The 27,702-nt window shown below is 42.9% G+C and overlaps 2 protein-coding genes across 10 annotated transcripts in view; one reads left to right on the top strand and one right to left on the bottom strand.

Moving 5' to 3' along the window:
- The first annotated feature begins 805 nt into the window (after window positions 1-805).
- SSR1 (signal sequence receptor subunit 1) lies at window positions 806-24,832 on the top strand. Of its 3 annotated transcripts, XM_066325010.1 has the most exons (10): window positions 807-1,052; window positions 3,059-3,177; window positions 4,949-5,036; window positions 5,225-5,487; window positions 5,901-5,977; window positions 7,677-7,755; window positions 8,507-8,600; window positions 10,937-11,000; window positions 22,758-22,817; window positions 23,141-24,832. In XM_066325010.1, the coding sequence occupies exons 1-10, from the start codon at window positions 968-970 to the stop codon at window positions 23,163-23,165; spliced, it is 954 nt and encodes a 317-aa protein (XP_066181107.1). In that variant the 5' UTR covers window positions 807-967; the 3' UTR covers window positions 23,166-24,832. The 3 variants fall into 3 exon arrangements, with proteins under 3 accessions (XP_066181116.1, XP_066181107.1, XP_066181126.1); XM_066325019.1 differs by lacking the exons at window positions 10,937-11,000; window positions 22,758-22,817; window positions 23,141-24,832 and adding an exon at window positions 9,152-9,246 and having other exon boundaries at window positions 806-1,052; XM_066325029.1 differs by lacking the exons at window positions 22,758-22,817; window positions 23,141-24,832 and having other exon boundaries at window positions 812-1,052; window positions 10,937-15,064.
- The window catches only part of RREB1 (ras responsive element binding protein 1), a 121,986-nt gene continuing 118,100 nt past the window's right edge, over window positions 23,817-27,702 (bottom strand). For 6 of the 7 annotated variants that reach the window (XM_066324911.1, XM_066324920.1, XM_066324944.1 and 3 more), the window contains one exon: window positions 23,817-27,638. In XM_066324911.1, coding sequence (XP_066181008.1) covers window positions 27,133-27,638 — 506 coding nt within the window. In that variant the 3' untranslated portion in view covers window positions 23,817-27,132. The remainder of the gene's footprint in view (window positions 27,639-27,702) is intronic. The other variant, XM_066324962.1, reaches the window with a different exon arrangement.

Genomic DNA, 27,702 nt, shown 5'->3' on the forward strand with positions numbered 1-27,702 from the left:
GGGGTGTTCAGCGGTATTCCACAAACCAAGCACACCAACTATCCAGACTTTTCTCTGTTTATACATTTTGACAAACAAATGCATTAATGTTCATTATCTACAGGTTACATATTTCTTTTATTAAGTAGTATACTATCTTTTCTTGTTTAATGAGTCTCTCACTTCTCATGCTAATTAATCCACACGCTCATTCCTTCTCTGCTTAGGAGTCAGGGGGTTTCTGGGGTCGGTGTGATCTCCACCCGCTGGAATTGCCTTTTATCCACTCAGAGCTGATTCAGCACAGTTACTGGGTTTATTATGTTTCTTGCTTTTCTTGGGAGTTCTGCCAAACGTCCTTGTGGCCCGTAAATTTCTGCATTCTTTGTGTCCACTATTATTGCTACATCCTTCTTCCCAGGCTCTGCCCAGGACTGAGATCGCTGTAGCACGTCAAGGCCTAAACCTCAACAAGGCGCTTCTACCGACGAGCCATCTGTCTTTCTAACACCTGGGCATCTCACCGAGCTTGCTTGTTAGCTGCTGCTTCACAGATTACATCTTCGAATTCCACATTTTGCAACGCCACGAGGAGCGTCGAAGTCCCACCCCTGGCGCCGCGCAGGACCGAGGATACCGCGGCGCGCCTTGAGCGCTGTCCGAAAGCTCCCGGCTCGGCGCTGCCGGCGCTTCCCGGGAGCGGCACCCGGCACCCAGCGCGGGAAGGGCCGGGAGCGCAGGAAGCGCCGCCCCGCCGGGCGCTCACGTGGGCGCCGCGCCTCCTGCCCGGCCGAGCCACGTCCGCGGGGGCGGAGCGGGGCGGGCACGGCCCCGGATGGAGCAGCGGGAGGAGGCGGCTCCAGCTGCCGCTCCAGCCCCAGCGCCCGCCGCCGCCGCCATTTAGACATCCCGCCGCGGCAGCCAGCGCCGGGACCGGGTGCGCGGGAGGGGTCGTGTCGCCGCGGCCGCCGCCGTCATCATCACCGCCATGAGCCGCCTGTCGCAGCTGCTGCTGCTCGCCCTGCTCGTCTTCCCCGCCGCGCTGCTGCTCGGGGGCGCCCGCGGCGGCCCAGGTGAGGGCGGGCGGCCGTCACTGCCGGGAGCGGGGCCGGTGGGTGTGTGCGGGGATCTCCGTGGCCAGCGGGACGGGGAGCCGCTCCCGCCGGGCCTGCGGGAGCTCTGCCGAGAGGCGGCGGCTCCGCTCATTCATCGCCCGGCCGCCCGCGCACGTGGCCGGCGCTCCGGTGTCTGCGGGGCCCCGGGCCCGTCCGGCGGCGCCTGGCGGCCGCGGGGCCGCGCTCCGGCCCGGCCCGGCGCTGCCCCCGCGGTGTCGGGCAGCGCCCTGCGGCCACCGGGCTGGGCCCGGCCGTGACAGCGGCCCGGGAGAGCCGGAGAGCCCCGCCTGAGGTGGTGGCGGCGGGTTTGTCCTTCTCCCCGCTCGCCCGCCGTGCTGGCTCCCACATTCCCTAGCAGATGCGCTGGCTGCCACCCTGCCTTCCCACCTCGTCTGCCGCCGCCCCCCGAGTGTCCTTGGCGACACCGAGGAGCGCTAATCTCTGTTTACGCTCTGGCGTTATCGGATTCACGATCTGCAGATTGCTTCCCTACTACTAAGTTTGGGAAGGCAGGAGGGGTGGGGAAGGCTTCTCGCCCGGCTCCTGCGGTGGGCTGCAGCGCGCTCCGTGTGCGAGTCCCTTCCCAGGGCTCTCCGTTCCCGCTGCCACATCATCAGCCCCTCTGACATCCCTCGGAAAGACCGTCAGGGGTCTGAGGGTGTGCTGGGCACACGGCTGAGGGAGCCTCCAGCCTGTCTGTACGCTGTTCATTTTTAAATCAAAACCCCACGCTTTGATTTGTAAGAATTTTTGTAGAAACTTTTTTTTTTTTTTTACACGCTTACAAACTGAAAACATCCAATGAAATCACGGTAGTTAAGGCTTAGGTTAAGTATTGCACATGATCGAGCGAAGGTTTTTGAGTGTGCCTTCTGAAGACACTTGAGAAAAGAGGCTGTGTTTGCTCTTTCTAGCACTGAGTGGCAGTTCCTAAGTCCTTGGATACACTTGTCCTGCTCAAGGATTCCTATTTCCCATGAAAATTATCAAATATTTCTTTTAAATCTTGTATTTATAGCAGCTAGGTCTTTTTTCAGACCCATGTGAATCAGTCATCCATTCATTTATACTGTTCCATACTCAGAAAATGTTACGTTTATTAAAAAAACCCAAACCTGTAGTTTTGTGCACGTGTTTTAGATCTCAGCCTTGCTTGCATGTGCTCTGAACTGCAAACAGACAGAACTTTGTCCCGTGGCCAATTTTTTTATTAATCCTATTTGCCCAGTGTTTGAATGTATGAAGCTTGGCTCCACAAAAGCAAAGAGGCAGTGGACTATCAGATTGCACTTATCTTGGAGCCTTGCTCTAGGTCATGTTTCTTTTCTGACTGGTGTAGTGGTTCTGCTGGATATGTGGCTATATATGATATTGAGGAGATCATGGTAAAAAGGGCGTTCTTTCTGTTTCAAAACTTGAATGAAAATAAGTACAAAAAAAAATTAGTAACTCTTTATGTATCTTTCAAAGTGTTCTGTTATCAGTGTGCTAATAACTTGTTAGACTTGCTTGTCTTGAGGAACAGTACTTACTAAATTAATTTCCTGGCAATAGCAATGCCTTTTTTTCACTTTTGTAATTGCAAAATTAAATTATTTTTCACACATTAACGTGTTCAAAAATTGAACAATAGCTTTTAAGGTAAGTTGGTTGCCTTCCGCAAGCGTAGGCATTGCTGTGTGAGTGCTGAACTTTTTGTCATCCAGCTGTAAATTTTTGGTTTTAATTTAGTGGCAGATTAATGAGTAAGTGAGAAAGTTTTTAATGAAGAATAAGACTGAAAGATCAGCTGAGACATCATTTGAATAGGAGGTTTTTGCAACTGAGGCTTCCAAAAACTGTATTGGACATGTTTTTAGGAAGTTCCTCAAACATTAGTTTGAGAATTGTAGTTAAAAGTCAGATTTTTGTTGATTAACTAGACATTTAAAAGACTTTCTTGTATTTGCATTTTGTTTCGGTAGGCTCAGGTTTGTTAGTTGCAGCCCAAGATGCTACAGAAGATGAGGAAGCTGTGGAAGATACTATAGTTGAAGATGAAGATGATGAAGCTGAAGTTGAAGAAGATGAGCCAACAGACTTGGTAATTGTACATGAATGTTATTTCAAAAGTGTGAATTAGATCAGAAGTGCTTGAAGCTGGATAACATAAATAATTGAGTTTCCTTACATTGCTTTTTTTAAGTAGCTATTTCCATGTATCTGATTAAGTTTGTGTTCAGTTAGACGTGTCAGAAGGATTTATCTTTTCTTTCTGGATTACCAGTTGAAAATCCACATGGGGACAACCTGATTTCTGACTATCAAAACTGTAGGCCACAAAAGATTAAAAAAAAAAACAAAAAAAAAAAAAAACAAAAAAAAAACCCCCAAAAACCAACCAAACAAAAACAAACAAAAAAACCACCCAGTGAGAGAACCACATTCTTGTAGGAGCCTTCTGGAGTCCTTTTCTATCTGAAACTGCACCTGAAACTGAGAAGAACATTGGGGGATAAAACTACTTCATTCTAGCTTCTTTGGTACTAATTTCTGAGGGACAACAGTCTTGGTTTTTAGTTAAGCTCAGAATGAATTCTGAAACCCTTGTTAAAAAAATACAGCTAACTAAATTGACAACGCAAATTCAAAAAATTATCCAAAAAATCACAAACAGAAAAGTTAAATGTTCTACAAGGTTTTGTGATCTGCTTATAGCAGTTGAGTGTTAGGCTTGCTAGACATACGGTGTGCTTAGAGTGGTGCAAAATTTTCTTAAATCTCTGGTGTACATTAAGGAAGTTTGGGATATTAGTAGGAGAAGACAGGCATAATAAAAATGCAGATTTGGGAAAGTGCTACTTGATTCTATGAGATTTTACTGCTGTTGTTAAGTCAATGAGCTTATGGTTGACCACCTTTGCTAAGTTGTAGTATACCTTCTACGTTTTGTAGAAGGTATACTATGTCAGTACTGAGAGAATATTATTAAGGAACCTTTTGGATGTGATTTCCTTTTAATAAGCAGTCTATGACTCAGGTACAAAACATGGTGCATTTTAGGCAGGTTTTTTTATTTGTCACTGAAATAGAAGATGGGGTTTTTCACGGGTCTTGCAATCAAGATGCTACATGCTCAGCTCTGGTTCCCTAGTTCATGGTATGTGTATGACTGATCCTGTAGGATTTCCACTGCTTCAGGAGGTTGTTCAGCCATTAGCTCAGATACTGCTGACAGCCATGAGCTGTGCAGTACTGGGTCAGCCTTGTTTTTGTTTGGTGGGGATGGTGATGATCCCCTTGTGGAAAATAAACCCTTAATGCTTGCATTTGTCAAATTAAAAAGTGAATCATCACAAGGTGAACTTGAACAAATGAATCCATGGACTTAGGTAGTTCCAACAGCCTAGCCATTTTCAGGCATACATAACAATTAACTAATTAAAATTGAATAGAAAGCTGCCTTAAACACTCCCTGTAGTGAAAGTAACTCATTTATTTTATGGTCTTTACTTTGGAGATGCTTATTTTCTAAGTAGAAATAGCTTAGAACACTTAACATTTAGATTCTATTCTGTTCCTTCCACCCCCAAACAGAAGCCTTACTAATGCTTTTTGATTCTAAACCCTTCCACAGAGCTAAATGTAGTTCAGATTAGTCACTGTCAGATGTAAAACATAGAAAGATAAATGCTGAAAGGGATGCTGCTCAAAGCTAGAGAGAGAACAGACTGTGTGCTAATCCTGCAAGAGCAGGATTTGGTACAAATACTTGCCACTGTTGCATGCTTTGACACATGGGATTCTCATGAACCAAGCATGGTTTCTGCTTCACTGTTCGTTATAGGATTTTTCAAAAAAGTCTCTTGTCTTAGACAGAAGAAAAAGAGGAAGAAGACTTGTCAGGAGAACCTAAAGCCTCACCTAGTGCTGATACAACCATCTTATTTGTGAAAGGTGAAGGTAAGAGTCCTCTGCTAATCTACCATTCTCTTTACTGTTGCTTAGACTACATCAGTGTTTGCCTGAAACAGTGAAGCTCTAAAACCACAGAGTCTGTTCTAGATGCTCTCTGTTTAGAATTGGCTCTGTGTGGTACAAGAGGTTTCTAATGGTTGATTTTTATTTTTTTGTGTGTGTGTGTATTTCAGACTTTCCAGCAAACAACATTGTAAAATTTCTGGTGGGCTTCACCAATAAGGGCACAGAGGATTTCATTGTCGAGTCTCTGGATGCTTCTTTCCGGTATCCTCAAGACTACCAGTTTTACATCCAGAACTTCACAGCTCTCTCTCTGAACACAGTAGTTCCACCACAGAGACAAGCCACCTTTGAGTACTCCTTCATCCCTGCTGAGCCTATGGGTGGTCGTCCTTTCGGCCTGGTTATCAATCTCAACTACAGAGATGCAAATGTAAGCCTGGTGCTCTAATTAATTTGAATCTTTCTAGTTCATCTGGAGGTGTCAGGAAGGAGCTACTTAGTCAAGTACCTCTCCAGAAAGTGAATATATTTATTCATTATATTTGTATTAATACTCTGTAGTATTTGAGCAAATCAGTAGATATATAAGCATAACAAGTGACTGCCTACATGCACGTAAAGTTGTATCAGCAGTGGAAGCTCGAGTGCCTTAGAACTGTAGTAGGTAAGAAAACTTGAGTGCTTTTATGTGTTGAGTGAAACTAGCACAACTTAGAACCTTAAGAAAGTCTCGTGCAGGAGTTGCTGCTTTCTAGAATTTCTCCAAGAATATGGAAAAAGTTAAATGCTTGTGTATGTGTTGAAGAAATGGATTTAAATTGTTCTCTGCAAACTTTGTTCTAGGGCAACGTTTTTCAAGATGCTGTCTTCAATCAAACTGTTACAATTATTGAAAAAGAAGATGGGCTGGATGGAGAAACGTAAGGAGACTGCAGATCCGGGTTTAGTTGGTGCACTGGTAGAACAGGTTATTGGTAGTACCAGTGAAAGTAGTTGTTCTATTGTCATTTTATTGAATGTTAGATCTGCTGTGTTTTGTTTATGATGTAGCAGCATTTGACAGACTGAAAATACGAACTTTTCCCAAAATTAAGGTCTCTATTATTAGTGGGGATCTTCAGGACTAGTACTGTGTCAGTGAGAAGTTTACAGATGTGCTTTAGCTCAGAGGGCTTAAGCCTGGAATAGGACCCTGAGTTATACAGCTACAGAGCAATTCAAAGCTGTTAAACTTTTGTTATGCTACTGTGCTTTTTCCTAAGAGTTAAAAGATGCAGAGAGTCTATGGTATCAGGCTGTGGGTCCTGCTGTCAGGACTAGAATAGCTTTCTTCTGCAACACCACAGTGTAATCTAAGATTACATAAACCAAAAGATGTATTTGGAGTACCAAAGAGCAGAGCAAAGAGTAACTGAGTTCCTCTAACCCCGGTCTCTAGTAGGTATCTTTCAGGAGTGATTTATTTCCAGAGACTTAGGTAGATCAGACACATTGAATATGTTTCAAGCATATGCTGTGCTAAAATGCTTTTAAATATTGTAGCACTGGAATGAAACTTTTAAGTGAAGCTGTGTGTTTAAAAAGTTAATCTTCAGAAATACTTTTATGCAGCGCTGAATATATGAATTGTCCTACCACAGCCAGAAGTTGCCTCTTCATCAAGCTTTCTTTTTAAAAAGATCATCCAAAAGAAACAGCTGTTGCATTAATTTGTATTTCTCAAATACAATGGTATAAATTAAAGAACAGTTGGTCACATGAAAATATGTGATAGTCTGAAAAATGAGATCTCAAAACAATTCTAATACTAGAACCATTTTGTGTGAATGTCCTGTGAACAGATAATTGCCCTCTAACGGGTATTTCAGACACTTAAGTGTCTTCTTTAGTTTATGTCTGTAATTTCCTTTATCATAAATGAGAGTTCAGATGTTTACTTTGGAATAAATTCTTTAGCTATAAGTTCTTTACCCCACATCAATTCTAGCTATAGCTTAGTTTTACATCTTGCTAAGTATCAACAGACACTTCAGATAAAATTATTTAAAACTAATCCAGAGGCACAGATTAAGAAAATTGGTTTTGTAGGTAGAATTCCAATTGTGGAACACACAGAGCAAGATAAGCAAGGGCTTTCAAAGCTCTGTTGCAAATTAATAGTGTCCTAGCAGTACTTGCTTTGCAATAACATGCTAAAAGCATGTAAGACTTTTAAGGGTTTTATAAGTGATTAAAGCTGTCATAGAACTAAATATTGCCTGTGATCCAATATCTTGAAACTTCATGATAGTGCAAAAGAGTTCTTAAAGTTACTGAATTTCAATATTTATTTATTATAACATTTTTCTAATTTATATAGCATTTTTCAAATGTTCTGTTGTTCACGATTAAACTTATGATTACAGTTTCTAAAATCCAAGTCAGAGTAATTACATGATAGTTGTTGAAACTTAAGTTTCAGATTCCTTGGGTATTTTCCCCACTTGCCCCCTGCAGAAGTTCTTGGGAAAGGTTAAGTGGGTGTGTGGCCGAAGTTAGGCTTAATTTCTATGCCTCTTCATAAACTCTCTTTAAAACTTGACATTTTTAGTTAATGGTTTCTTAAACTGTTCTTTAAAGGATCTTCATGTACATGTTCCTCGCTGGACTGGGTCTGCTGGTCATTGTTGGCCTACATCAGTTACTGGAGTCTAGGAAGGTAGGTTGTGTGTTTGTCTGTGTACTTGTTAATAGAAAATCTTTCTGATGTGAAAAGAAAGCAATTCAGTGATTGCTTCTGGCATATGATGGTAAAGGTAGAAGATTTATTTTTAGAACCTTAGAGGTTACTTGGGAAACTAGAGCATTCTTAAAAATTGTTCCTAATGGAAGATACTGTGATTCCCAAGCTCCTGCCCTTTGGGTCTGCCTTTGGCTCCACACTGAAGTGGTTGAGTTGGCATACCTTCTAATCACTGGATGTCTGTGTCTACTGATTGAGTACTTACTGGGTAGCTTTTCCCTGTGGTCTGTATTTCTGCCTGTTAGTTTAATCCAGGTCAGACTTCAGGGGAAAACAGCTGTCAGTCCTTTATTTAGTTCTTAGCAAAGCTTTGCCATAATGTTGATTATTTAGCAAGGTCAGGTCACATGTGAAAATGTTGTGCTAATCTGAGAAAATGAAACTTGTCATCACGAAGTTTGACTAATCATCAGCAAAAGGTAAAATGAATTTACCCAGGCGTACATGAAATCTTGGTGCTTTATGTGGAATAAGTGTTGTAAGGTACAGAGCTTAGGGGAATAAATTGCTAATGGCAAAGACAGCTGTGTACATTGACTAGCCTTTAGTTTGTACCTTTGTGAAATAATTGTAATTCACTAGATATAGCATCTTTAGTAATTTCTAATACTTGTGCTGTCCAGGTCTTACTTAAAAGAAAAATCTTTCTTCTTTCTTGAATTTTCAGAGGAAAAGACCGGTACAGAAAGTAGAGATGGGAACATCGAATCAGAACGATGTTGATATGAGCTGGATTCCCCAAGAAACTTTAAATCAAATAAGTAAGTAGTCTGCCTTTCACCAACTACACCATAACAAACTTAACTCGACCAGTTAATTGTAATTGAGTAAGTAGTTAATACCAATTTCTTAGAGGAGCATATATATTCTAGGGAATAACGAATTGTCTCAAGCACTGTGCTTAAGGATTAGATTATTACTTTAGCAGCCTGTTCCTTGTAGAACAAACTTCCTTAGTTGATAAAATAATAACTATGTGTGACTTCTGCGATTTGTTCTGTAGAATATTTTTCAACAGTGTAAGATCTCTGTAAAACCTGGATTGCAAAGATGGTTTAAATAGGAGAAAGTAGCTGTCATCTCACAATTTCTGTGAGTTGTTTGGAAGTTTATCTATAGACCAAAGTCTTAAGTAAGCATTAGAAGTGTGTTTTAACTAAAGCCACATTAATACCTGTTATTGATGTCCATTACAAATCCAAAAGTTCTACTTGATACTTGAAATGCCAACACTAAACCTAATATCTGATTTCTTTAGATTGTGGATATTTCTAACTTCTCTTTCTTCTCTTTTGCTTTCCCATGGCTTCAGTGCAGAGTAGAAGAGGTGAGGCAGACTCCTGTGAGCTGCAGAGGGAAAAGTGTTTTATGTGTTGTCCATGTAATAATTAGGCATGGATAGAAGTTCCTGCATGCTGTGACTGGTGATGTAGCATGAGCAGGGAAAGATGCAGAACAGATGCACTCAATGGCATGCATTTTATAGACTTCTAAATTTATGTATTCATGTATTCTGTGGATATATTTCTGGTTATATTGTAGGCACATGGTTTCTGTAGAATACTGCTGAAGTATTGTTGTCTTCTGTCAGGGTTCCTAGATTTTTTTTCTAAAAGGCAGGTGTTTTATCTTGCCTTCCCCACTTACCTTGGTGTATCAGGCTGATAAACTCCTGTCGTCAGTAGCAGTCACTGGTGTGAGGTGAGAAAGCCTCAGTGAAGTGCCTCCTACACAAGATGCAAAGAGTTTGAAAACACTTAGCAGGAGCTGCCCTTACTTGGCAAAGACTGCTGTTTTGGTCAAATAAGCAAGCATATTCTGAGCTTCATTTGGTGCAGAAGGGCTAGAGGCCTTAGCTGTGATAGGAAGTTGTGCCAGGAGTTGATGACTTTGTACTTTTTAAATTTCTTTACCATTTTTAACTGTACTTACACAATATAAGTATAAAGACTAGTGCTTCACTTGTGAAGATAAATGCTTTCTTGTACACTTCCATCTGTGAGACACTAGAATAGTGTAAAATCCAGACACAGGAATTTGAAAAGACTTAATCTAGCAAGAAGAACTGAGGGTCTAAATGCTAATTTTTGCTAAAGAGCAAGCTGACTTTAAAAGGGTTCAAATTCTGGTAATGTTTGGGCCCTGCCACCATCCTTTTCTTGAGCCAAAGAGGTATTCATATTTTAATACTTGAAGTTTAGGAAAAAATTAATGGTTAAGTTGTTATTAATTGTGGTTTTCTCAGTTCCAGGTTAGTTTCAATTAGAACTCTGTGCTAGAATTCTTTAAAACACATGACCTTCAAGGTCTCCGATATTCTTGACTTTTTTGTTATTGATGTTTCATAATGTACTGTTTGGCCTGTAAGAGCATGATGGCTGCTCCTTGTGTTTGCACAGACTCGAAACGGGGAGGTTATTGGAGATTGTTCTGTTTAAGAAAATTAGTCACAGATGCACTTAGCAATCACTTCAGCACTTCATGCAAAGTATTGAAGTTTCTCTGCAATAATCATAGAACCATAGAGTGGCTTGGTTTGGAAGGGGCCTTAAAGATCATCCAGTCAAATTTGGATGCTTCCTGGAAAAGTGCAGTTTTCCACAACAAATACACTTTTCTTCTGCTGTTGGTTGTATGAATGTGGAAATACTACATGCAAGACATAGCTGTCTGAAGAGGAGTCAATCTTATATTCTTCAGGCATGTAAACTCAAGGCAGTGGTCATTGAAATAATTAATTTAACTTTCTAAAAGTTTAATTACCGAACATGAAAATTTTCTAAGCAGCAGAACCTGCAGTTTCGCATAGGGGTGGCATCAGGTTTTGGGTTTGGGTTTTTTTGCATTTTAGTAACTGACAAATAGAACAAACCTTACCCTCTTGTTGCATGTTACAGAATGGAAAAGTATGTTTTTGTCACCTTCTGTTTAGGGTGCTGGTAGTTCAAAAGCCTTAACAAATTGTTTGAACTGGCTTCTCTGTGGTGATGCATTGCACTGGAAGGGCAGCTTGTCTTGTGTTTGGGAGGAGAAAATACATGCTCATGTAACAATTGCAATTGATGCAACCATCTCTTTTTTTATCTTTTTCATCTAGATAAAGCTTCACCGAGGAGGTTGCCCTACAAGAGGGCACAGAAGAGACCAGTGGGCTCTGATGAGTAATGTTAACTAGTGCAACAGTTGAACCTTTACTAATTCTGCCTGTTTGGTTTTTTGGGATTGGAGTAGTGCAGAGAACCCATATCACCATAAGGAAAATACAGCTAAACATTTGGACTGAACAGATTAACTGAATGGTGTTAATATTACTGAAAATGCACTTCTCTTTTAATTTTTTTTTAATTGTTGGGGGTCGGGGGGAGGTAGCCATTAAGATTTGTGCCTGCGTGTGTAAGCGGTTGGTCTTAACAGAAACGTGTTACCTGAAATGTGCCTTTAGAGTTCTCTGTAATGCTGGCTTGTCATCTGTACATTGTCATTGAAGGATTTTCCTCCTCTCCCTAATCTGAATGTCTGGTGACTTTTAATCTGTCTTGATTGTATCATATCTGTATCAGAAGCTGAATGCATTATTCTTATTCAGTGAGCGACGTTACTCTTTACAAGGTGCGCACACTGCAGTTCATGTGTGTGGTCCTATCTCAGTGGCCAGGCACTGATCATCTCAACTTCTGCATCATTTTCATTCTAAAGGCACAATTGGGTATAGCTGCTTGTAGTGGTAGACATTTTGCTGCTGTTTTGATCTGGGCATGCAGTGACCTAGAAATATGAACTTAGCTGCATAGATGCTAGGAAGACTCTTGCACAGCAGCAGAACTTGTGAAGCATGGAATTTGTGTGCTGAATTGGTATTACTTCATAAATTTCTTTTTTATACCCATTTTGTTAAATGGTTAGTTATTGAATTGTGCCAGCATCCTAGGTATTCAGATTATAGTGGTAGTTCTGCAATGTTTACTCAAGAAACTGTTGAATAAGCCAGAACAACTTTTCAGTGAGTTCTTGGTTCTCTCTCCTAAGAACTAGAATGTCATATGTATCGAAATGCCAATTTATTTTTTTCAAAGCTTTACAAGAATTTGCTGTACACACTTGAAACTGGATTTGAAAAACAGTTGGCTTCAAATAATTCTTTTTATTGGCAAACTATTTCATTAATCCTTTACAGTTTTTAAATCTGAGACATCTTCACACTGGTCAGTACATTGGTCCAAGGTTTTTTCCACTTTGTCTTTCTTCACCAGTAACACACATGCATATTCATCACTAGCTGCATGTTGGTTCAGTAGTCAAGCAGAACAAAGTCAAAGTCAAGTATGAAGAATCAAAACAAGATTGCTTATGTGGCTTACGTGATTACCAGGTACTGAGGTATTGATCCACATCTGCTGTGTTCAGGAATTAACTGACAGGAAAAAGAGCCAATATGCAGAACATCAATTTACTTGGACAAGGCTTGAACTCAACTGTCTCTCTTCCTATGTCTGAATGCTATCTGAAAGCTTATTGAGTTCAGGAAGAGGCATAGATTTGAGGCCTCTGTTGTCTTCTTTTCCTCCCTTTTCTGATCCCCGCCAGTGAAAATGCCTGTTTAGTTCTGCACTTGGTCTGCAGGGACTGAACTTCTGAGCCAATAAATGCTGAGTGATCCTTCCAAGTCCTGCCACAGTGTGTTTGAAGCCTCTAGGCTCTGAAACTACCTGTGCTGGCACTATTTTGTTACACACTTTGCCAGAATGAACTGTGAAGATCTTCTTGACTCACACTGCTGTGGAAGAGATGCTTTGTTCAACTTCTGAAGATACAGCTAGTCCAGGCAGAATATTTTTCGCAGTTAATGTTGCATAATTGTCAGTCAGATCATTTAGGAAACAGTTGAATGCTGCCCTCGTATGGGGTACCTCCACTCAAATTTTGTGGAACAGGTCTAGTTGCCTTCGGTGATACAGTCTGGTTCTGTGGTAGATTTGCAGGCTTTTATTCCAGCTTGCATTGAGTCAGCGGAGTGTCTTTGGATTACATGCTTCCTGTGCTAAAGCCCCATAGTGTTTGCAGCACCTGACGCACTGAACTTGGAAGTTCCCTCTCTTGGATTTATGTCTCTAACCTGGCATCGAGAGGGGCTTTTTCACCTTCTTGTCACAAGTCATCTTGAACTGTATACTCTTAAGTTCTTCCCAAGATTTAAAGGTACTCTTTGAGGGGGTGGTGATGATGCAGTGCTGTGCCAGGAGAAAAGACAAAGGATCAGAACAGAGGATATTAATTTTAATATCCTAGTTTTATTTGTACAAATAAGAAGTGTGTATTTGAAGACTGAGTTCTCTTTTCTGCACTCAGTGGCTGACTTCCAAATGCTTAAGTTGTAAGCATGAAAGAAGAGAGAAGACAGCTTCCACTGGAACCAGCGGTGGTAAAGTCCAGGTGTACCAAGGCTGTCGTTCTGATGACACAACTTGGCATCCACTGTAGATGGTTCATAGTGACTCTGTCAGCCAGAAGCAGTTCATAAGAGCAGGGGCCAGTAGACAACTGCTGCTCATAATGAATGTCATAACATTTTTTAATTACTCGTTTCTCATGAATTTGCTGTAGTTGAAAGTTATCAGTAACATTCCAGCATGCAGCAGTAACTCAGCTTTGGCATCTCTAGTGTTATTTCTGAATAAGCCAGTCTAGTACACTCAGTTTTCTTAAATTGGAGGTGTTGCTTTATCCTGTCAGTTAGAAACTTTTTTTTGCTACTTGAATTTTCTACTCAGTTTTTAAACAGGGATAGCTTAGTATCACAGGTATGTTGCTGCATATCAATATTATTATTATTATTACCAGCTGAGTAGGGTGTAGTTTTGCTACTTAAAGATGAGACAGCAGCAGTTCTGCTGTCTGTGCCACCCATTTCCATTCGGAAGCACAAGCATCTGTATAATCCAGCATTCTTACCAGTTCTTGGCCAGCTTAACTACACTGCCGCACAACTCCAAGTGGCAGCTGTGAAAGAAGATGTGGGCTAGGGTTTCCTTATTAGTAAAAGATGCAAATGTGGTTTTAGACGGCTAGTGACTACGGGCTTAGAGTGAAGGACTTCTGTGAATTCCCTTCTCACACCTCCTTAACTTACTCAAAAAATTGTGAAGACCTAAAAATTCTACACTTGGGGTGGAAAAAGCAGCTTTAGAGTTCACGTCTGCAGAGGCAGCAAAGCATGAATTTAGGCTACCCTGTCACCTGTAGCCCTCTGTCTGCTTTCTGTCAGCAGTTCATTTTTTTCCCCTGTATCCTTCAATCAGAGAAAGAAGAGTGGCAGCTGTCAGACTAAAGGACAGAGGTTCACTCTCCACATACAAAATTATTAAACTGTAGGCTGTGGAGCTGTATGGATCAGACTAGAGATGGCAGTGCTTCTGCTTGCACATAACATTTATGTTGAACATCTTCCTTAGCTTGGAAAAGATGTAATCAAAAGTATAATTTACTGGTGATTCCTAGAATGCATGGTGCTAAACATAATGTTGCAGGTGAGAGCCCTGAATCCGGGGAAGTCAAATGCTGAAGTTGTCCTGTTTTTCAGTGTGCTTGATGTACTGAGCAGTAGAGAGTCTGTTCTCTTTTCTTCTCCAAAGGAAGGACAGTACCTACCTCATAGGAGTGACATAAGGGCTGTTTCAAGAGTGTTTTGAAGTTGAGACTTGCACAATACACTTCCATGGAGATAGTAAGACACAGCACTAGTGTAGATGGTTGGCAACTGTACACATAGATCCATACTGTACTGATTTAATCCCCTCACTGACCAGAGTTTAGCAGCTTTAGACTTTAACATTTCTAAAATACGCAGAAGAGTTGCAGTTAACATACAGAGTAGAGCAAAGCCAGAAAGATCTCTTAGTGTCTGCAAAAGTTTATAGGTGGGCTAAGTAGCATTCTCCTGACATTTTTCCATTTATCTCTAAATTTTCCCAGGGATTTTTTCTAATCAGTTGATACAGATGATTGTTTATGTATCTACAATCAACAGTCAATTTAAGAATGACTGATTGTTTTGGATGATTAAGTTCAGGTGATGTACTGCAACTGAAGTGTTAAATTATCATTTAATTTCTTACCTGCTGACTTGCATTTATAAGTGAGATCAGATCTCTTGAAAACAGCTGCAGGTTTTTTGTAAAGTATATTTGATTTTTTTTTTCTTAGCATTGTGTAGCTTTTTTTTTTTTTTTTTTTTTTTTAATAAAGCATGAGTATGGCACCAAAAAAAGGCCTTTTCCTTGATAAGCAATCGGTAGTAGCAAATATGTAAAGTGTGAAAACATGCCATTCTTAAAAATCTGCCTTTCTATCTGTGTAATTGGAATGGGAGTAATACTGAGCAAGTACTCTGTGATGTTTCAGACAATGCACTAATAATTAAGGTTTTCTTTTAAGGGTGAATTCTTTAAAGGGAGGGCCCTGGGAAAATGTTCAGTAAATTCCTGAATCCTGATGGGTTAAAATTAGTGAGCCATAATGCCCTACATTTCTAGGAGGAATAACCCCTTGTTAAACCATAGGCATTGTAAAAAGGATCTGTTAAGATGCTTAAAGGTTGCTGAAGCACAAGGCCAAGTCCTTACAGTTTTTATGTGCATGCTGTTGTGTGACTGAGCAAACACTCACATTCCATGCAGTAACTCTGAAAATAGCAGCTCCAGCAGGTGTTCTGCATCCAAACAGAAGAAGGTAAGACTTCTTGGGGAAAAAAAGCCAAAAAAAAAAAGCCAAAATAAAGGATGCTGGGACCCTTGTATTTGTGAACTATATCTGTGGATAAAAGAGAGAAAAAATTAAAAGCAGATGTGTTGATGTATTTTTAGGTCCCAGAACACACAAAAATGACTCCAGAATTTGAAGCCTGTCTCACTTTGACTGAAAAGATCAAGATAGATAGATTGCAATAGCTGGCTTAGAAAGAACAAATACCAAGACCAAGACGAGGTCTTAAAAATCTGTCTGGCTGTCTTTTCTGTTCCCTCATATAAATAGTCTTAGCTATAAATTTATAGTTACCAAGATACAGTAAGATTTCAGCATTACAACACTCCAGTCCCTTAGCAGGGGAGGCAAAGCTGAAATTTAACCTGCCTTTCCTCATCACTCTCAATCTCCTCAGCCTATGTGGAAATCACAACTGAGTTTTCCCTTAAATTCACATAATGAATCTGTCACTTGAGAACTGTCTCTTTCACACAGCAAGCAGAACACTTGGTCTCACCATGGTCTGAACAGATTTTCAAGAGGACTCCACAGTCTGCTCCAGTAAAGGAATTTCAGTCCTGCCCTACAAGGGCCTGGATGGAGCTACACCTTCTGTTTTCCATGGAGATGAGGCTGCAGTGGTGGAGCTTGTGTGATTTAAGAGCATTAACCTCAGAGATAAAATCCAGTACTAGATTCACTACATGGAAATTATTACAGCCAGCAATTCCCAGATCTTCCAGCTGAGGGATCTCCCAAGCCTGTGACAGCTGCTTCGTGTCTGCCTTTCTAAGTCATTCTGTGCTATAACTTTGCCACTGAAGTAAGTCTGAGTGCTGCACTTTTCTGTGCTGTTCAGAAAATGATTGACAAATGTGAAGCTTGAACTCAGAAAAGCTGTAAATGCTGGTGTCTGATACTTGCTACCAAAAAAATTCCAAGGCAGTGGCCATCTACAGGGTCAGCCAAAGGAATTGCAGAGGTAGAGCTTAGTGACACACTGACTCTGCCACCTGGTGTTTGGCCCCACCGCCAGTTTTACTTACAAGTTAAATTGAATCCTTTAACCCCATGTGTGCCTTGACCACATTCAGACACAGGTTCCCATTCAGCTTTTCCATGCAAGCTGAATCAAAGAGCCCAGACTGTTCAGAACACTGAAGAACTCCCTTGGCAGAGCCTGGATCCACAGCCCTGCAGAAGCAAGCAGCGTGGACTTGATCCCAGTCTAAGCTGGCTAGTTTTCCACCATTCATTTTCAAGAATGAAAGAAAGAATGAACAATCACCCTGTTTTCTTCAGGAGGAGGCTACACAGCAAGGAGGGCAGTTAAAATACCCTGTTGCAGGTTTCCATTGGAAAGGAAGAGCTGGAATTTAAATAGCATCTGATGACTGTTGAGCATAGTATGGCAAACATTGCCACCAAAATAACAGGTTATATTTAGAAGCAAGTTCAAACACCCTAAAACACTTGATTTGGAAGTGTGTCATATTTTCCTTAGAGCCAGTATTTGAGGCTTGGTTAATGCTTGGTTGTTTGTAATAGTGGTTCATTCATAGAGTGTGGAATTACTTCTCACAGCTGGAAATGACATTTTGCCCAACTAATCCTAACTTGTTGCTTCTGTAAAGCAAGTTGGAAACCAGGAAGCACATCTTGCTGTTAGGCACCACAGGAAAGAAAAAGAAAAAGAAGCAGGATTTAGTTTATATTTTAGAAAATACACTGCTCAGGGACCATCTCTTTTCCAGCATTGTAGTTGCCTGGCAGATGGCAGTTCTGCAGCATTCCATTACCATTCCATTACCATCACCCCAGCTAAGGGTACACCAAGGGTAAAGTACGAGGCATCAGTCACAGTCATGCAGCCAGAACAATCACCCAGTAGTTTCTCTTTGTGCCAATTCAGAGCAAGGCATTCCCTCAAGGTTCTCCTGAGGCTGAACTCCTGCTCCTGTGCAAAGCAGCTCGCTGGGTGTCATTTACTGTTCCTTTAGTGAGCTGCAGCACTCCTTGTGGTTACTCCTTTCACTGGCAATCCCCAGGGACTGTCATCCCCAGAACTGATTGGAGCCAGATGTCACTGATGCACTGCAGTGGGAATAAGTACAGGCCACCAAGGATCTGCTGACAAAGTGCAAAACATCCCTCAGCTGCAGTTCAGTAAAGCACTGCCTGAAGGAACGGCTGGGGAAGCTGCTATCACTTTTAATTAAGTATTGTTCAAATTAGGTACCTTAATTTTTAAGCAGGTGTTTTGCAGCTGCTAAAGAGACTTTTATGGTTCAGAACAAGTTAAAAACTGCCAAAGAGTTGCGTTCACAGAAAAGTACTAACCAAATGCATTAAAGGCAGCATGTGGCTCTGCATCCTGTTCCAAAATGTATTACCATGGGGTGCCCGGGTTGTTCACTTCTCCAGATCCCTCCCTTTCCCTCACCTACACCCCAGACCTAGTGAGTTCTGGGTCTTGGGTAGCTGTGCTAGGCAGTCTCTGTGGTTTCACCTCCAAGTTATTGACAGAGAGTGATGTAGACACAAGATCAAAGATCAGACTCACTGTGTTGTGGTGCAGACATCACTGACTGCTGTGTGTATGCAGGCAGGTTGATACTTTGATTTTCCCCAGCTGTGAAGTATCATGGACCTGATGCATGTAACCTTGGAGGCTGTAAAGCTTCAGTCATACAGGCATCTTGAAGGCAGCAGATTAATAGTGTTAAATGTCTTGCCACTAAAAAGGGACTTTCCTGGCAAAGTGTTCGTTTGTTTCTGGCAAAGTGCAAATCTAGGAGTGCTGGATCCCATTCAGCAGCAGTGCATGCAGTAGGACATGGGAGGACATGTGCTGCCTCCTCCCCAGCTGCTGCCTGGGAGCCCCATGCACCGAGTAGGGCTGTGCTTTGGTAGAATTAAACAGCAATGGCAAAAGTTGCGGCCTCTGTTTGCAGCCAGGTTTTGCCCATCAGTTTCCCCTTCCCAAGCACAGGTCATGTGGTAAAGCTTGAGCTGCAAAAACTTGGGAGGAATATTAGTCAAAGCCACCCTGCATCTCCTAGCACTGCCATCACCCCAAATAAAGTACAGATACTTCTTTTGGGTGCAGATTCCTTGGAAGCCAGATGCTGCTCATTGAAAACAACAAACCTAGGCTGTCATTCTCTGCAGGATCAGATAACAGGAGATGGGAGGAAAGGCTAACACACCAACTGCTTTTGTTACCCAAATCCAACTCCATGTCTGAGGGCAGGGGCCCATGGTCCTGTGTGCACATGTTCACAGGAGCATTTATTTCTGCTTTTCCTCATACCCCAGTGCTCGGCTCAGGCCCTGTCATGGAGCCACTGGCCCCTCTGGCTGACACTCTGTCCCAACCTTGGCACATTTTTACGAGCAGCAGGGCCGTGCTCCACGTGTGGTTACAGGCTAAAAATTACTGACGGAGAGTCAGCCCACAGCGGCGCTGGCCTTCACCGCATTAACCTCTGCCTCAGAGATTGTGAAAACAGATCAGGCCTTTCATGATGAAAAGCCTTTTCTCCAGCAGATCCCTCTTATTTACTGCCTCCCATTAACTGATGTTCATAAACTGCTTCACAGCCCTCTGCTGAAAGGCTCTAGAGAAGTTCAAGTGCTTTCACAACAGCGTGTTCCAAACACCCATCGTCCAGAGTTTCCTCATACACTCCTGGCAGTTTTCCCTGCCAAACAAGAGACAGATCTGGCAGAGGAGAAATAAACAAGTACAGCAAAGGAGAAAGCTATTTTCAGTTCCTATTAGTTGGAGGATTGCTACAACATTTTCTACTGCATTACGCAGTAAGGTTGGGTGAGCCAGAGAAGTCTTCCCATTCACTACTGTTTAATATATGAAAAACTCCTGCTGCATTTTTGTGAGGTGTTTTTTTTTTTTTCTGTTTTCTGGGAGGCATCTTGAGAAGTCAAAGTAGGCAATACTAGAATTTTTGAAAAGCCTCAATAATGCTTCTCAGCTTTATTTAGTTTCACTTCTACAGGGGGATTTCAGGCACCTCTTGAAATGAAGGCATCAGAGCCCCTTACCCAGCAATACCCTGGAGGTTTACATCCCCCCAGAGAGTTCAGTCAAGCTTGTCATCTGTCAGGCAGCCCCAACAGTGGCACGTGTGTGTGCAGGTTTCATGTCACTTACCTGAGGTGACACCTGCATACAGCAACAGCAGAGTAGATGTTCCTCTGTCTTTTGGGCATCCATTCTGTGCAGTGACCTGCCAGCAGTCTGTGTCTTCACTGCTGCCTTTGAGCAGGCCACCTGCCCTCTGCCTCTCCACCCTTTTTCTCCCAGGTACTAACTGACTCCTTTTTGGGGGGAAAAAAAAAAAATCTGGAAAAACTGCCTCATAAATATCTTTTTACAGTACAGAACTTGATGTTGCTTACAAACAACTTCCTCCCTGCCCACAGCCCAACCTTCACCCCTCCCCTTGCTTTAAATAGACCTCCCTGCCCAGGTGAGGCCACTGATGAGGCCTGGCAGCCCACAGGGGTGGTGCTCTTGCAGCTTCTGCACCTTTTGTAGTGGTGCAGCTGGTGACAAATCCTAAAATCACCAAATAATTCTGTCCCAGAGCCCCTCTACCCCGTGCTGTTCTCCCCCTGCCCTTCCCCCCCAGTCCTCTAATAGTTCCCAAGAAATAGATGCACACCACTGGACAAGTGAGTCCTTAACTTCTCATAGGGCCAAGGGCACACACCATCTGTGTCTGACACCACCTCATCCTATAGGAGAAACACCCTGGGCTTAATTGGTGTAAATCATCCTTTCAGGACTGATGAGAAGAGTTTAGATAACCTAAAAATGCATTCCCTGAAACTGCATTGCAAGAACGAAATGCTCAGGTGAGGGGACAAGGAAGGACACCCTGAGTTGAGAGAGGCCAAGAGGTCTGAATTTGCTGAGTGAAGGACCTGCAGCTGCAGGAGACATTTCAGGCTCTAGCAGGGGCTCCGTGAACAAACCACTATTCCTGTTAATGTTCTTACTTCAAAACCAGAGGAACAGACTGACCATACATACCCTCAGCAGAGCTGTTGGCTCAGGAGCCCCAGCTGTGCTGTACCTCCTGTCAATTTGGAGTTGTTTCTGGTTTTTCTGATCCTGTGATCCAGCATGGCACTAACTGCCCAAGACTAGGGAAATCCTCTGATCCACCAGCAAATCTGCAGGTACCAGCAGTCACCAGTTTCCACATAGGGACAACAGTACGCTCCTGGGTGTCTGTTAGCCTTGTTCCCTGCGTGTGCAGGTGTGCACATGGAGCAAGGAGGGCACCTCCAGTGTGGGACTAGTGGCCAAACCCAGGAATTGCAGAGCGCAGCCAGGACTCCCGGGATCACTGCAGTGATGTGCTTCCAACCTGCAGAGCACACACAGCCGGGTGACCCATCACGTCCCCAGCTCTGACACCACCCAACCTAGGATGCAGATACATGTGCACATCATGCCATCCCACTAACAGTTAGACCTTTCCTCATACACACTCTTCCCCCTTCCCAACCTCAGACCATTTTCAATGGAACATCCAGCTCCTCTCTGACACAGAGGTTTTTAAAATCTACGTCAATTCCTTTATTTCCAAACAGATTGGACCCCAAATCCCAGCATCCCCCTCACTGCTCCTTTGGCTGTTGCAGTGTGGTGCAGCCTCTCCCCTGCACAGTAATTGCTGCCAAAGGAAGGGGGTGAAAGGGGGAGAAGTGCTTTAATGCAGCTCCTCCTCAGCTGGAGGGCTCAGCTGACCCACAACACCCGAAGATGCTGGTGCCTTGTATAGGTTTTATTCACCTCCCTCCCTGGTGCTGGCTACTCCAGTACTCAGGTTTTGGCAAGTGCTGGCATGGCCCCTTTTTCCCACAGTCCAGCAGTTAAAGAGATGTTCCAATTGAATCCAATTAATTTCTCCATCCTTTTTTGCATTGTCAGAACGGGTGATGAAAATGGTGCCTCTCTGATGTCCAGAAATTGCCGGTTATTCTGTGCTGGAGTCTTGAATCTCCCTTTTGCAGACAACCCTAAACTTCAGGGTTTCCCAAAGGGACATTTTCAATCCCATCATGATGAAATTACAGAAATGCTGAAAGAAAATGGCATGTATGACTCCCCAAACTGGAGACTTATGAAGAAAGAAAGGTTTCAAGTAAACTTTAGCCCCTTGCTGCCTTTGCTAGTTGAATTGTGACTCATTTTGTTAGAGAAAGCCTTTTTCCAACAGGATGGGCCAAAACACTGTTAGTGTCAACAGCAAATCATTTCTCATTGCACTCACTTTCTGAAGAGCTGGGTGCAGGTGTACAGCCCTCCCATCTCACAAATGCTGGCTACTTTGAGACAGCTGCATAATGAAAACCAAGCAATTTTATTCCTTTCTCTTTACTTGTTTGCATTTCAGTAGCAGCAAAAATGCAAAAGACACTCCAACCAGGCTCCACATTCTGCTTTGGGGCAGCCAGCTTTCACCAGCCCTGCTAGCTCCTGTCCATCCCCACAGCTTCACACTCCACGATTCAGAAAAAAATACACTTTCCTGGTGCCCCTCGCTGCCAAGGCACCCCTGTGGTGGCAGAGGACTTGGGTCTTCCCAAAACTAATGCTCTGGGCAAGCATGTGGCCTCCACGCCTGATGCGCTGCAGTGGGAGATCCACAGCAGTGCCTCACAGAGGGGCTGTGCCACTCCTCCTGTCCATGTCAGGAATTAAGCTCAGCTTCACCCTCGCCCAGGTGGGAAAAAAAGCTTTAGGGAATGAGATGAGGAAGCAGCAGGTTGGTGTAGGCACACAGAGACACCACCATCTCCCCATCTCTCTGCTAACCGTGTTCCAGGCCAGCTCCAGCTATCACTGCCACGGTTTGTTAGTATGGGAAGCAGCGGAGGCAGGAAGAGGGAAAGGCAAATGCGAAGTTCGGCTGGCCGGCAGGGTGTCACCCTGTCCAAGGCAGGAAGAGCAGGGGAATTCCCAACTCGGCAACAGTCACTGTCAAATTGAGGTAGAAGGAGAAAAGGGCTGGGCACACCCATTATACCCTTCCATGGCCAAGAACCAAGTGCTTTCTAAGTCATCTGTTTCGTAGGATATTAGTCACCGTCACTTCCTAGCCACATAAACTCACCCCATCCGATTTTACACCTCCTGACAGGTCCCTGGGCCACTTGGACGCGAGCTTCCCATCAGTCTCACGAGAAGAGAGGCGATTCAGGTCAGTGGGTGAGAGAGGGAAAATGATATTCTGCAGGTTTCCTCCCTCAGAACTGATGTTTCCACCCCATGAGCTCACCCAGAGAGCCTTTAGAGCCCCACTTCATCAGATATCCTCAGTTTGGGGTTGAGCTGGCTGGCTGACTGCTTCTGTTTTAACATGTCCCTCTCTGGGGGTGAGGGACCAAGGTCCTCAGCAGACAAAGTGCTCTGAGGAATTTTGACCTCCATCAGGAAGGTGCAGGAGGCTTGAGGGAGGAAAGCAGCAGCATTTCATTCCCCAAGTCTGTCTCTCATTCTGAACCTGGTTCACTTCTTTGCCAGAAAGCACCACCGCAGCAGGACTTAGGAAGATGTGGATGCTTCAGCTTCACTGCAATTCCCTGGCCTCCAGAGCTGGATACACACCTCAGATGATTCTTTGGCTCACTGTCCTGTCAAATGCGTTTTATTTATAGGAAGGCATATAAAATGCAGCTAAGGCAGCTCTGACAAGCTGAAACAAAGGATTTGTCCTTTTTTGACACATGCACGTGGCTTTTGAATACATCCTGAAGAGTTTGCAGCCATAAGTATTTATGCAAGAAGAAAACTATGGCAGCGGAAACATACTTAGTTTTTTTAAAAGTGACTGGTACCACTACATGCTGGGAGGATGCTCACCTATGTGACCACGGGACTACCATTAAACAAAAAAGAATTCTGACCCCGCCTATGCAGGAAAATCAACACTTTTCTACTGTCTTGAGTTGCTGCCTTGAGGAACTGCAGCGGAAGACAAGCAGTGGTTCAAAGGGGCCTGGTTACCAGGAAACAGTGGTCAAAATGAACACGAGTTTTCTCAGAGTGCTGCAGTCATCTCCAGCTCAAACTCGGATCAACCCCAGGGAGAGAAACAGTGATCCACTGGCACAGCTTGCATGTCATCCTCCAGCAGAGCTAAGTCTGAGAACAAGTCACCACAAACCCACAAGAAGAGCCACGCCCATTTCATAACCTATAATTTTTAAATATAACATTTTATTGCTTAGATGGTTTGATACAGAACAAGTTTTACTTTTTATTTTGAATTTGGAAGTACTGTACAACTGAAAAAAAAAGAGGAATAAAAGTACCAAAACAATGTGTGATTCTCTGTTCATGTGGCATAAACCAGTCTTGTACACAATTCGTAGCAGCAGTTTAAGTTCCCTTTAGAAAAATATGAATTCTACACATTTATTACTGTTTCCTGCATGGGATGAAATCACTAGGATTAAACTTCCTTCGTGGAGAGAGAAGAGAGAAAGGAGACACACAGAGAAGAAAGAGAAGATGAATCATTCTGAAAATGGAATCAGACTGTCACATAGCCCCCTAAAGTTATTTCACAACAGCCTCAAACAAGGTTCTCTCTTTTTTCTTTTCCTTTATTTTTTTTTTTTTTGCGCTTTCACAGTCAAGTGCTTAATGTAGTGATTGAATTATATCCATGTTAAGTCCATTGCAACTCAGGCAAAAGAATTTTAGAAGATCTTTTTTTTGTTTTCTTTTTGTTTTCTTTTTGTTTTCTTTTTGTTTTTTTTTTTTTTTGTTTTTTGTAAAAGCCCTGAGAGAGGAAAAAAAATAAAAAGATTCAAACGAAAATCGTATAGAGACAAATTAGCTGAACATGCAAACTAAAGCCTAAGATTCACCCATAGTTTAAACACATTATAAATTTCACAGTTTAATATTGGGGGAGGAAGGGAAACAAAAAAAACCCCAACAACAGCAACAGTTCTCAGTCAAACTCAACTAATAAAAATGTCAATAAAATGTGGCAAGACCTTATACTCTACTAGGATATAGATAAAGGCTAAATAAAGCTTTAAATCAATAGTGATTATTGCTAGCAGATGTCCCGGCAGGCTGCTGGGAATTAATTACTTGCTACATTGTTCTGCAGCATATAGTTTAGTAATGGCTTCTCCCCCACAGTATTGCGCAGTTTAGTGTGGAGAGCTGCAAAAAAAAAACAAAAACAAAAACCAAAAACCCCAAAACAACAAAACAACAACCCCAAAATAAACAAAAAATTACAAAAACCAAAAAATACCCCAAATAATAATAATAATTATTATTATAATTATAATAGTAATAACAATTTAAGGGATGCGTGAACTGGTTTTAATTAAGTAGAATGCACCTGGGTAGAGTTTCAAATGAATCATTGGTTGTGATTGATTTCTATATCTATATCTGGCGCTAGCTTTGTTTCTGAACTGGTTCAAACATCCCTATTTAAAAATTAAAAAAAAAAACAAACCAAAAACAAAACACAAAAAAATAGAAATCACATATACCTCAACCATTTTTTCTTACTCTATTTGCAAGAATATTACTCAAGAACGTTTCTCTTCCTTTGAATTCTGGACAGTGAGATTTCAGTCTCCAGAAATTTTTCCGAGAAATTTTAATATATAGATATATATAGATATATATTATATAATATAGACTGGGTCCGAGGCCCACTTCCTCCATGTCTGGTGAGAGCAGGAAAAGCGATTCTGCGGTAGGAAGGAGGGAGGGTCACAGTGCGGGCTGGGCTGGGGGCTGCAGTGGTGGAATAGCACAGTGAGGCTCCGGCAATGCTATTATGGCTCTGTCTGTCCCAGAGGTCATGACTGAAGGACAATTAACAAACAACAATAACGATAACGACAACGACAAGGACAACAAAAATGCTGGGCACTCCTAAAAATGCGCAGCTACAGTAGGATACATTTCGTTTAACCCCTTCAATATTGGTGGCTGGAGCATCACCTGTTGCCGGCAACAGGAGCCATACGGAGAAATTCCAGCTGCCAGCATTAAAGGGGTTAAATTACCGATATGAAATTTAGACACACACCTCAAGTCTTCAAGCATCAACCCCAAAATCTCAGGAAGAATTTCTTTCTTTTTTTTTTTTCTTTTTTTTTTTTTTTTTGTAATTTTTTTGGTTGTTTTTTTGTTTTGTTTTGTTTTAGATTTATTTTCTTTATTTTTAACATGTCGTATATCTGTAGTTTCATTACCAGTAGTATTTTCTTGCTCTTAGAACACGACAGAAGCAAGACGAGGGTAAAGGCTCGCATTTCTCTCTTGCTTTCCACTGGAAGACGGGATCACTTTGCTCTGTGAGTGACGCGGGTGTCACCGCGGTGGCGGCAGCGAGGTGACAGTGGCACTCGCGGTGCCTCTCTCGCACCCGGGGCTGGGGCACCCACACCCACTGGAGCCCGCTGTGATGGGGACGTGCCCCCGCTGCGGGGACAATGCCTCGCTGGCCTCCGCGGGACGCTCCGGTCGGTCGGAGGAAGGGGTTCATGTAAAGTACAGTAGAAGAGCTGCAACAACAGGAGGAGGAGGAGGAGCTGGTGAAAGCAATGAGTCAAGAACACTCCGAGACGGGATCCAAGCTGCGCTATGCATCTCCGTGGGCAAATATTGCCCATTGGCTTCTGCTGACTGCAGAGACAAGCAAACTGATGGATTTATAAAATAATAATAAAATAATAATAATAATAATAATATACTGAAGCAAATCAAACATATGTAACAGCGGGTGCATAATTTCCATAGGTTACGTTGCTATGTAACTCTTCTCTGTATACACGCTCAGTCCGTGACGGCCAGAAAAAACCCCTACGATTTAGAAGACCACTTCTAATGCTGAAAAGTGGAAACAAGTATGAGGTTGATAATCATTTGTGTTTCCTGCTTTTGGCTTGAACCACTTTGAACACCTTCAACTGCCACGTTGTTCAGGCCTGGAACAGGCTTAATGCTCCACCATGTGGCAAATGCAAGAACATCTACTGAGAAAAAAAAACCACCAATAAATCAACGTCTCCTCTGCATCTCCTCTGACTATCTCATATGAAATTCACATCATTTTTCTTCCAGTTATTGGCTATGGTATCCAAGGGCCTCCCACCCCACTGCCCCATTTCCAGCTCTGAGAACAAACACAGCTACTATCACAGATATACAAGAACAAGCTCACGCACACCAATACAAAAGGTAACATTAATGCTTAAATGAAAAAGGGTCCTCTCCAAATAATTCTTTAAAATATTAAAATCATTTTTGAAAAAATCTCTAATACCAAAAGATCTAATAAAGTAGTAAGGCACTCAAATCAGTATATACTGTAGTCTCTTGCATTATTATACTGAAAGGCATATGGCACTACGTCCAGTCTGCCATTCTTTCCCCGTAGCTGTAAGGTCGCTCTTCCAAAACCAGACTCCAGAAACCTTGCTCTGCTGGCTTCAGTTTGCCTGCCGAGATGGGTCCAACCTCCTAGCAAGTCATTCCACCCCCAAGAGCTGAGGTGCGCTGTCTGCAGAGGCCAGGATGTGATTCATGGGAGACGGTGCGTTGTGCATCTCCAGCAAGTCATGGATAAAACCTGAAGGCCTCTCGTGCTCGGAGCTGCCCCGCGGTTCCTGGTCTTTTGCCATCTGTTTCTGCGCACTCTTGGTGGGCTCGGCCAGGTAGGCGCCGCTCCTCTCCTCTCCGCAGGGGGAGTCCAGGACCACGCCGGCCAGGGGCTCGTTCCGGCTCCCCACGAGGGACGAATGGCTACTGACGCCCCCCGCGGAGTCGCACTCGCTTTCGGAGATGGGGTTGGCGCCGCTGTGGCTGGACTCATTCTCACTGTCTTCTCCACACCTCGACTGCGTCTCCTCCTTGTCGCTCTCCTTCCCGTGGTTTCGGGCATTTTTGACTTTCTGGTGGATGCGCTGGTGACGGACCAAGCTGTGCTTCAGAGTGAAAGTCCGTTCGCAGGTTTGACACTTGTAAGGTCTCTCACCTGGAAGAGAATTACAACACGAAGTCAGCTGTGAGGTCACACACGCACCTCCCTCTGTTTCAAG

The sequence above is a fragment of the Sylvia atricapilla genome, chromosome 1 (genome assembly GCF_009819655.1).
Source record: "Sylvia atricapilla isolate bSylAtr1 chromosome 1, bSylAtr1.pri, whole genome shotgun sequence".
Classification (NCBI taxonomy): domain Eukaryota; kingdom Metazoa; phylum Chordata; class Aves; order Passeriformes; family Sylviidae; genus Sylvia; species Sylvia atricapilla.